The following is a 12,010-nucleotide window of genomic DNA, read 5'->3' on the forward strand; positions in this document are numbered from 1 at the left end:
TATACAGCCAAATAAAAATAGCATTATGCCCAGTAAACATCAAAATTGCCATTTTTTCCGAGACTCATCAGCTGTAGAAGGAGGGGGTCAGCTGATGAGACACTGATGGGAGCTGGTAGAGTGGGGAGATAAGAGGGATGACACTTTACGACGGCCATAATGATGATTATTTAGTGCAGTGCTCAGGCGCAGAGGTCCATCAGAAGATCAAACTTTGCTCGTTGTGGTGTCTTGATGATGCACAATGATGTATCTTCAAAGCTTTAAGTGCAGCAGGAAATACAGGACATTACATGTAAGTGTAGGGTACCACACCAGCGGTTACTGGTCTGAACACCACTAAGAATCACATTTATGGCAATAATAAAATCACCCACTGAATGGGTTTGGCATGGTGAGACTTAAGTGTTTCTCACAAGAACTCAAACTCAAAAGGATGCATTCGAATGTGTTTTGCTTTTTCTTGAGCTTTTTATGCTCCACTTTATCCAAATTAATAGTCCCATTGATTCGCTTAATCCTTATATGCTTATTATCCTCTTAATGAGTGTATATAATGATCACAATTATATAAATATTTAATATAAATATATAAATATAAAAATATTTTATAATAATATTAAAATTGTAAAATATTACATATGATATTTTAATATTATTTTTAATATTAAAATATTTTATAATATTTAAATATTATATATGTAATATTTTGTCCATATATATATTTTAATATTACAAATAATATTACAAATATTTATAATAATATTTAAATATTATATATATAATATTTAAATATTATATATATAATATTTTAATATTAAAAATAATATTTAAAAATATTTCTCTGGGTATTTAAAACCAAATATTTGATTGTATGAACTATTTCTTCACAGACACCTGTTGCTTGTCGTCCCTGTCTGGACCCATTCACGGACGTCTCCATGGCAACTGCTGTGTTATCGCAATGACACTCTGCAAACTGAAGATCCAAGATTGGGCAACTTCTTCAGACCTACACATCCATACTTCCAACGACGCTCATACAGTATGTATATTCGCACACACGTCACTTCACTTATTCAACCTCTTCGCCGCTATGTCCGTCCGGTGCGGGCGAGTGTTTGGGTTTACTTCGGGTACTCCGGTTTGACTCCCATATTCAAAATATATGAATGTTATATGAATGAAGGTTAATAGGCGACTCCAAACTGTCCATAGGTATGAATGTGAGTGTGAATGGTTGTTTGTCTATATGTGCCCTGTGATTGGCTGGCCACCAGTCCAGGGTGTACCCCGCCTCACGCCCAAACTCGGCTGGGATAGGCTCCAGCATACCAGTGTGCCTATGAAGTTTAAAGTTACAGCGTGTGTGAGAAATTTCAAGTCAACCCAACGAATACAAACTTTTTTGAACAACGAGACCTAAAAGAACAAGCAGTTGCATGTGTTGTGTGTGTTGACACCGCCAAGTAGTGGTCTGGCATGCATATTGCAGCATGTTCTTCGGTTGTTGTCACACATTTCTCCTCTCTCTTTTATTGCACCTTCCCTCCTCATAGATCTCCTCCTCCTCTCATCACCTCTTCTTTTCACCCTCCTCCTCCTTGGCCCTTCATCCTTCATGAGGGGGTGATGGAGGAGAGAGGAGGAGGCGGAGAATTAGGAGGGTCTGTGGGGGTTGAGTAAGCCTGGACTTGACCCCTGCTTTCTGGGCTCCGAGGAGTCTCCTCTCCACCCGGGCCAATGACGGATGGAGGGACAACACACACACAAACACACACAAACAAACCCACATACATACAAAGGGTGTTTCTTTACTAAAAATCATGAGCTAGATACATCTGGTGTCAAAGTAACAGTAAAATATGGTGGTGGTAGTGCGATGGTGTGGGGCTGTTTTGCTGCTTCAGGACTCCAAGACTTCATGATAAATTGAACCATTAATGTGCGGCCATCTTTTTGTGACCTCAAGCTAAAACCAACTTGGGTTCTTACAGAAGGACAATGATCTTCAAAACACCCCAGCAAGTCCACTTCTGAATGGTTAAAGAAAAACAAAATGAAGACTTTGTCAGGGTAGCAGAAAGTTCCCCCTCCCTTCCTGTAACGTTTTTTTCTTCACCCCTTCCTCGAGGAAACAATCAAACTCATGGACGCGGAAGTGATCGTTCTCGGGTGTCGCCGAGCAATCCATCATTCTGTTGTTTTCAGCTCTTATTTTAGGGCTCCACCAGCAATAGTTTGTGAATGTTTTTCATAATAAGTCAGTCGTGGGCTAATAATATCAGCGTTGGTTGTGATTCATGATGTTTTTTTTCACAAAGAACAAAACGGACATGGCCTGCATTGCATGTTAGCCTTTTGCTTGTAATGTAGGTTGCAGTGCTGTTGACCCGAGATAAAAGACTGAAGGATCACATGGGGGTTCATTGAAGCCCTCAAAACCTCTTAAAATCCACTGAAAATTTGTCAAAATAGAACTTTTTTTTTTTACATATTTTTTACTGTGAGTAGCAAGATAATTGTGTTTTGCTGACACTCAAGTATGATGGTAGTCGTGTTATGTTGTTGGGCTGCATGAGTGCTGCCCATACTTCACTGACTAGTTTTGACTTATCGGTCAAAAATATTTTATAATATAAATATTTAATAATATTTAATAATATATGTGTATCATATTTAAAATATTTTACAAATATTTTATAAAAGTACTATAAAATAAAAAATATTTTATTCAAAAAATAGAAATATTAATATACTGTATAATATAATAAAATAATATATTATATATTGTACTATTATGTATTAGAATATTAATATTATATACATATTTAAAATAATTAATAATATTTATATATTTAAATATTATATACATATATAATATTATAATATAAAAAATAATATTTAAAAATATTTTTCTGGGTATTTAAAACTTGCCTAGATTTCAGTGTTGACAGTGCATTGACCATTGTTTATACAAGTTCAAAATCCTTTATGTGACACTTTGGTATTTTTATGGGAAAAAAACTATGAATCATTAATAATATTTAATAATATATATGTATCATATTTAAAATATTTTACAAATATTTTCTAAAAATATTATTAAATATAAAATATTTTATTCAAAAATATATAAATATTAATATACTATATAATATAATAAAACATATATATTAAATATTGTATTAGTATGTATTAGAATATTAAATTTATATAAATATTTAATAATAATAATATTTAAATATTTAAATATTATATACATACATAATATTATTATTTTTAAAAATAATATTTGAAAATTTAAATATTTTAAAACTTGCCTAGATTTCAGTGTTTACAGTGCATCAACCAATGTTTGGTATTTTTATGGAAAAAGCTATGAATCAAAGATCCTCTATACAGCTAGAGTGATCCTTTGTTAAAAAAAACCCTAAAAGAAAAGTGTCAGAGAAGCAGGACTATAGTATTTTTCATTGGCATTCAGTCTGGCCACCAGTTGAAAAGCCCTGACAGGTACAGTACAATGCAGTAACATATATACGTATATGTACAGTAACATACTGTAATATACAGTAACTGTAGTGTCCAACTTGATACCTTCCACCTGACTAACATGTTGTGGTATAGCATATTATACCCTCTCCCAGCAATAGCAAAGATGTGCTGCCATAAAGCAGGGTGGTGTTGTTGGCGTTGTGTCGCCTGCGTGTCGCTGTGTTGGCAGTAAAGCGACCTTGTTGCTGGCTCCATGCCATAAAACACAGTTGGAACACAACCTTTGAACGGTTGATCAGTTGGCGCACACACAGACACGCACACATACACGTGTGATGATGATGATGCTCTTCTTGCTGAATATGCATGCAAAGATATAACGGAGTGACGAATGAAATTGGTGGGATTCCTTTTTTTATTACATTCATTTCTCATCCATCAAATTAATAATAGATAGTAAATCAGATTCCGAAGAAGAAAGAGTCTTTTTTTTCCCTTTAACAATAATTACCAACAAAATACAGACAATACAATTATAAGACAATTATAATTATTTCACTCTTAATTTAACAAAAAAAAAAAAAAAGAGCCATTGCACTTTCACACAGCAACCGTCAACTTGAAAATCGGGCCAATTTACAACCATCATATCTAACCGAACAATTGCTCACATAACCTCAACGTGGAGGTCACTCGGCAACATGGCCGCCCCACAAACACATCACGGTGACTTTTAACTGCCCTTATCTTAACATAAATAATGCGTCCATAAAAGTTAATCATCTACGTGTTGCTGATGAGATGTGCTCATCAACAACCAAAAAAAAAGTAACATGTTCTCATTGTGTTCTTTTCAACAAAAACACAACAAAAATATGCTTAAAATGAATGCATGTGCACGTTTTTGTTTTGCATTGCTGTAAAAATAGGTAGTTAGCTTGTAGCATCCTTGCGTCCACCCCCGTGATCAATTAAAAAAAGTCTTTAATTGAGAGGTCCACTCATATATATTAAAAGTGGGCAATATGTCGTCCCACTTGGGTGTCCATGAAAATGTGTTCAGGCGGCTCAGTAATAATGATGGTGGCTCATGCTTGGGAAAGAGCGCACCAGGAGTTCTGTGCGGCCATGGATGTTGGCGTAAAAACATAATCCTCGTATTTAATGTCCACGTGCGATGATGATATCGTTGTGTTCAACTGGCTAGCCGACTGCAGAGGACAGAAATTAAAGAAAAAAATTTATTAGAAGCAGTTGATAATTGGACAGAATTGGACATTTTTTAAAAAATGACTTGGAATGCATGAGAAAGTGGACTCTGTAATAAATTGGCATTAATTTGAGCATTTATGATACTACTTCCTGGCTTAGAGGAGATGATTTATATTAACTAAAGTGAAAAAATTGATTATTTGATTCAGTATATAAGCAATATAAAGCAATACTTTGTGTATTTCTCCATTTCCCCCACTTAGCATACTACTTCCTGGTTTCGAGATGCTTCGAGACTACCTGAGACGTGATGGTCTGTCCAGCGTAGGGTGAAGGGGTCAAGTTGGGTTCACTCTTAATGGTGGAGGCGTGTTCTGACACGGTGAGGGACGATGGCGAGCTGCTGTCAGAGGCGGTGGGCGGGGCTAAAAACGATAACAAAATCTAAGTATCTATGTAATATCAATACAAATTGTTGGTATTTGCTTCAGGGTGCGCTTGTTTTACCACACCTGTAGCTGACTTGTTCTTAGGCATCTTAGGTTTGCGTTTCCTGGTCTGGATACTCTCTTTCTTCATGGCCAGAGGTCTGGGCACCTGGATGGAGGAGATATCCATCATTACTTGACTCAAGTGCAGAGACATAAATCCACACATATATATACAAAAGTCATACAATTTGTATTTGTAGTCCTTTTTTGGGGTTTTTGGCTTTTCTCAATTTGGATTTTTGGACCATGTTTTAGAAATCTTTGGTAAAATCACAAGTTGTTCAACAAAACCAGCTGAGTATCCAACTGGATTGATGGATGGAAAACCAGGAGAACTCCATAACCTCGGTTCCTAACAGGGATTCACGATTGGGGATTCAAACCAGCCACCTTCTTGTTGTCCAACCAAATACAAATTCCGGACCGTCCGTCGACTTTTGCATATCTGAATTTTTAGACTAATTCAAACAACTGCTTCAAAAAAAGAAACCAGACTGGAACTCTTGAACATTTCTGGTCAAATTCCAAGTCATTCAACAACCGAACTGACTGACTACCAAAGATGGTAACCATTGGTTTTTCACTCCTGGGTTGAATGAATGGCTGGGAAAACCGAGAACTCCACAACCGGAGAACCTAATAGCAACGTAAAGCACTACAGAAAAGTCCAGAAGCAGGATTCAAACCGGGAACTAAGTCAAAAGAGCTTAATAATGGATTCTGGACTCTTGGTTGAATATCTGAATTGTTAAAGGGGAACTGTACTTTTGGGGGGAATTTTGCCCATCATTCACAATCCTTATGTGGCACAGTTATGCTAGTCAACAACAACAGCAGCGACAACACTTACAATCTCCATTCTCATTGGGATGGCTGTATCTTCCAGCACAAGACGTGTGCTCCAGTTCTCATGTGAAAAATTTTGACGGCAAACAAGCATCTTATTGAGTCTTATTGAGTCTTAAAATCGCTAAATCGAGAGCTAGGTATCCGCTCTTCCGTCTCTGAATGACGTTGAAACTAGCGATTAGCGAGCCGTCATGTTAGCTAGTATCAATGCACCCTATGAAAGAAGTTTCGGTACTGTTTTGAAACATGAAAATACAGCAAGATACTGCAAATATTACATGTTATCATCCTGGTACGTGTTAATGCATGATCATGAGTGTGTATATCAAACCATATAATATGTGTATCCCAATGACAGCACTGTAAGCTAGCTGATATTAACTAATTTTCTCGTGTTATAATGCACAGAAAAGGGAAATAAATAATTTGTTTGTGAATGATGGGCAAAATTCCCCCAAAAATGCAGTTTTCCTTTAAACTGCTAAGTCTGGTTACGTACCCCGTGCAGTTTCATGTAGAGCCCACACGCGTTACACACTGGTTCTCCCTCAGCGTTGCGTCTCCACAGCGTGGTGGTGCTAGTGTGACAGTTTGTGCAGCACAGACCAGCTCGGCGGGATGTGGTTTGCTGTAAAAGTAAAAAAAATAAATAAAAATGTTGGACTGTTTTTTTTTCAGTTTTGGCTCAGACCCAAAAAAACAGATTGCCTTGGACTTTTTTTTTGGGGGGGGGAAGAAAGAATCACAGGATGTCAGCGCAAAGACTGGCAACATACGACAAAGATGAATTACAGCAGCATGGCTTCAATGTGAAAATAGCTATTGAGTCATTAGTTGGACGGGCTTTTACACAGTAACATAAATAATGATTATTTTTGCTGCACGTTGGTTGTGTTTGAGCAGCCACATTGCTCGCAAACATCTCGTCCAAGGGCAAGGTCACTGCAGGACGAGCACAGCTGCTCTGTAGATGCAAGCTGGTGGGAAATAAGCAGCCGTGAAGCCTTGAAACGGCACTCGCCACCTGGGATGTTTTTTTTTAAAGGAATACAAGCTGATTTGACCAAGGTTTACTCAGTGCTTACTAACACAGTCTTTGCTTTTTTGCATTGATCGAGCTACAAAATAACCCACCATGGAACCAAGGAGAGTTGCAAGTGCCAGCACATTGATAACATGCATCCATATATTTTCTATGCCGTTTATCATCACTAGGGTCGCCAAGGGTATACCCTGGACTGGTCGCCAGCCAATCACAGGGCACATATAGACAAACAACCATTCACACTCACATTCATACCTATGGACAATTTGGAGTCGCCAATTAACCTAGCAAGTTTTTGGAATGTGGGAGGAAACCGGAGTACCCGGAGAAAACCCACGCATGCTTGGGGACAACATACAAATTCCACACAGAGATGGCCGAGGGTGGAATTGAACTCTGGTCTCCTAGCTGTGAGGTCTGTGTGCTAACTACTCGACCGCTATATATATGAATGTGAGTGCCCTGTGATTGGCTGGCCACCAGTCCAGGGTGTACCCCGCCTCTCGCCCGAAGACGGCTGGGATAGGCTCCAGCACCCCCCATGACCCTTGTGAAGATAAGCGGTAGAAAATGAATGAATTAATGAAAATTCATCTTAAGGGCGGCGTCCGAGTGGTTAGCTAGGAGACCAGAGTTCAATTCCACCCTGGGCCATCTCTGTGTGGAGTTTTCATGTTCTCCCCGTGCATGCGTGGGTTTTCTCCGGGTACTCCGGTTTCCTCCCACATTCCAAAAACATGCTAGGTTAATTAGCGACTCCAAATTGTCCATAGGTATGAATGGGAGTGTGAATGGTTGTTTGTCTATATGTGCCCTGTGATTGGCTGGCCACCAGTCCAGGGTGTACCCCGCCTCTTGCCCAAAGACAGCTGGGATAGGCTCCAGCACCCCCCGTGAGGATAAGTGGTAGAAAATGAATGAATGAAGTTTGTATGGAGTTGTGTTCTCACACAATAACCCACACTGAAAATGTTTTTGATTTTCCAGAATCTGCACCTATTCCTGCTGTATTTCCTTGGATTTGTCCAGGACAATTTGGAGTCACCAATTAACCTAGCATATTTTTTGTATGTAACCTAGCATTGTCCATTAGGACAATCCTCAAATTATCCATATGGACAATTTGGAGTCCCCAATTAACCTAGCATGTTTTTAGAATGTGGGAGGAAACCGTAGTACCCGGTTTCAGAAAAAAAAAAAAACATATTCAGTTTTCATAGAGTTTGGCTTTAGACTGCACCAATGGAACAGATTCATCACAAAAACCGATATTCCACTTTACTATCACAAACACTAAATGAAATGTACTACGGAGCAAAAAATATGCATATCTGAACCATAATGCTAAATATTATAAATAAAACAATATAAATACTAAAACTCCAGTGTACTTACCAGCCTCTTCTGTGGTTTGATGAGTGGCCTGTTGATGCCGTTCATCTTGTGGTAGAGCCCGCAGGCGTTACATAGGTAATGTCCCGTACCATCTCTACGCCACAGCGGCGTCGAGATGGAACCACAGTTGACACACTCCCTGCCTTCGGTGGGCATGTCCTCCACCAGGTCTGAGTACAGAAATGAAACACTTTTAAAGAAACGCAACAATAATAATAATAATAAATACAATACTGACACCCTCTACTGACATGGAAAGAGATCAAAACCCGCAGTGTGGAGACAGACTGATGGAGGGAGGGGGGGCTGTTATCAACCTAGAAAGATCCTGGGTCTCTTCTATCCATTAAATATTTGACAAACGACAAACGCCTGGCATAAATTGTACCAACATTTATAATATTTCATTCATTATGTCATAGCTTTGAAGATTGCAGTCAAACGTTTGGAGGCAATTTCTCATGCGACTGAATAATAAAGTGTCCCCAAATGTTTGACTGGTTCTACACACATACAATTATATCAATTTCTCCATAATAAATATTTAATAATAATATTTCTCCATAAAATCCTACTTCTACTGCATGGATCATGTATCTTTGGAAAGAGACAGATGTTTAAAATAGACAATGTTTTCACTTTATAAGTGCACTTATGGTCCCCCTTTAGAGCACACCCATTCCGCTGTTGTTGGTCACACTCCCGAGTACTTCCAGACTACTGCCGAAACCCACGTTCTCATTTTGTGCCTCCCACCGCCAAACAAATCCCACCCCATACAGCCAGACCTAGCTCTTATATCACCAGAAAGCAGGGCAGAACCAACCAACCAACTAATAGTATATATAATGAGTATATATGCCAGAGTATATATTTCATACAGGCAAACTATACTTTAAGCTTATAATTCTAACAATCCACCAGGAATTTTTTATCTTATTTTATCTGTAAAAGTGTCATATATCTGCTATATGTGATCGGGTCCGTTTTTGTGTCCGCTTTCAACAATAATTACATTTAATTTCATGTATTTATTTTATAACTGTACATGAATTTTACTACACTTTCTCATATGGAGATTTTTTTTTAAGGCAAAGTATTTCATTGTTTCAGCTTTTCACAAAACGTGCTTTGATACTGTATTTTTTTTAAAGCCTTCCAGTGTGCCGTGCTTATTGTTTTTACGTATAGACTATGCTTTATGAAAACAATGTCACGTGACCAGAAGTGAGCCACCCTATAGGCCACCATGGATGCAGTCTTGTTTCATTAGCTATAAACAATCATGACAACAGTGACTATTTCAACCCAACTTGTGCATGCGTTCTGGTGACATTGGAAAGTGTTTGATCACAGTGGAGGTGATAACTGTTCCTGAATGGGGGGGGGGGGGGTCTCTTGTGTGTATTGAGGCCTTTGCGCAAAACACTGCACTGTTGCTCAGGGGGATTAGATTAACATTTTAATTGCAGGTTTACTTACTTAAAGAATGTGTATTGTCTTGGTCCAAAGTGGTTTGGATTGTTTTAAAACACTTTGATTCAATCTGGCTGCTGACTTGTTAGGTCATCACTTCTAACATGGGGGTCTGCATAATATTAATTATATATTATAAAGCAAAAACTGATCATAATAATAATAATAATAACGCTCATGTAATAAAAATAACCCCAAACAGCCACTAAAAATAACATATTGACCATAACAATTTGCCACTATTGCTTTCACAAAGATAATATCATGATCTTGATTTATGTTTTAAATAATATTTAATATAATTCATGTTAAAACTATTATTTTAATTATTATTTTAAATAAAAGTGTTTTAACACTGAACTTCATCATAATGAGAACTGTTTCTAATATTTTGGTTACATATTTGGCTACAGGAAATGGACATAAATATTACAAATGCAACAATAACACAATTATAACCGGGATCTGGTATTATATAGGCATCAATTTGAAATGTAATGAAAACTGGGTGTTATTATATTTTTAATACAGTTCTTAAATTTATGTTTAATGTTGTGAAAGACGACTAGAATTAAATAAAAAATAAATAACACACTATTAATGTGTGTGTTTGATTAATAAATACAATGAAAGTCGATTAAATTACAAATAATTAAGTGTGTTTATTATGTAACAGTAACAGCATAGAAAATTCTATCGAAATATTTTTTTTATAAATATTGGTCACTTTTTATTGAAGTATCATTAAATTATCTATAATAATACATAATTTTATATGGCGCTTATCCTCATAAGTGTGTATTAAATAGCATAAATGGTGCACTTTATAGCGGGCCTACCGAGACTCGAACGCCGCGCAGACATGCCTCCTTGGCGGCCTTGCAGGCTCATCACCCCGCTCTCGAACGGTCCCGGCGTCCAGGAGGAGGTCGCCATCTCCGGACTCATGTATGCGTACGGCGCCGTGTAAGACCCACCGGCCACGGAGCGCACCAGGGCGCCACCGAGCTGCTCCGCGGCACGAGCGCTGTTTCCGAGCACGAGCGGGCTCTGGTAGGCTGCATCCCGGCCCGCGTTGGTGCTGAGAGTCGGTGGCGGCGGAGGAGGAGGCGGGCTGTGAGAGTAGGAGAAGCCGTGCGGAGGGTGAGGGCTGGCGGGTGTGGCGAAGGACGGGGAGTCGGTGCAGGCGTTCTGGGACCAGCCGTGGTGATGGTGGTGGTGATGGTGGTGATGAGCACCGAGGCTGTGGGACTGGAGGGGCGGGTCGCAGGTCTGCAAATAGGGGAGAGTGGGCAGCATGGCCGGGACTCTTGTTGGGGGTACGTAGACGGCGGAGTTGGCCGAAGGGTGCATGTAACTCCCGGTGTCGTGAGTGTATGGAGATTGCCCGGAGGACAAAGTGAGGCTCTGATACATTTTCCTCTGATATCTTTATTTTTTTTTTAAAAAACAAATTTTTGGGGAGTCCTTTCTGCACAAACCCCAAAGGAACCCCTGCATCCTGCATGTGGAAGACACAATTATTGCATGTTAAAAAAATAAATCACTGAAGTTGAGATATCCTGAAGGCAGTGAACTCCGCATAGATAAACTGCTCCATATTTTGGGCGCACACACACAGAATAAAACATTAATGATAACACAAGAAAGCATACATTAGTGTTTTATCTCACCAGATAAGGCCAGTCAAGCGATTAAAAAAAAACTCCTCAAGAATTCCAAATGTCACCTTTAAAAAAAAAGGTTTAGAAGAAGGAACAATTTTGAGGAAAGTTCTGCACCACAAACTTCAAAAGCAAAAAAAAAAAAAAAAAGACGTTTTAGTCCTTTAAAAAAAAAAGTTAGTCCAGGTTTAAAGCCGGTGTCCCCCTCCCCTGCCACTCCTTCCTTTTGGAGATACTGTAGATAGTGGAGGGACCGTGGCTGATAATTGCTGATAGGAGTATGTGTGGACGCTCTCTCCCACTGGAAATTTTGTATCCCCGAATAGGAACACGTGACCCGGCATGGAGGTAGGCCCAAAGGAGGAGGAGGAGGGGTGGGT

At 38.7% G+C, this 12,010-nt stretch overlaps 1 protein-coding gene across 1 annotated transcript; it reads right to left on the reverse strand.

The window, feature by feature from the left end:
• Window positions 1–3,906: 3,906 nt before the first annotated feature.
• gata5 (GATA binding protein 5) lies at window positions 3,907–11,382 on the reverse strand. Its single transcript, XM_058085547.1, has 6 exons — window positions 10,806–11,382; window positions 8,491–8,660; window positions 6,550–6,678; window positions 5,223–5,307; window positions 5,011–5,135; window positions 3,907–4,709 (listed from the first exon to the last, which is right to left on the reverse strand). Exons 1-6 carry the CDS (start codon window positions 11,380–11,382, stop codon window positions 4,587–4,589), a joined length of 1,209 nt encoding a protein of 402 aa, XP_057941530.1. The 3' UTR covers window positions 3,907–4,586.
• Window positions 11,383–12,010: the final 628 nt, after the last annotated feature.

The sequence above is a fragment of the Doryrhamphus excisus genome, chromosome 10 (assembly GCF_030265055.1).
Source record: "Doryrhamphus excisus isolate RoL2022-K1 chromosome 10, RoL_Dexc_1.0, whole genome shotgun sequence".
Lineage (NCBI taxonomy): Eukaryota > Metazoa > Chordata > Actinopteri > Syngnathiformes > Syngnathidae > Doryrhamphus > Doryrhamphus excisus.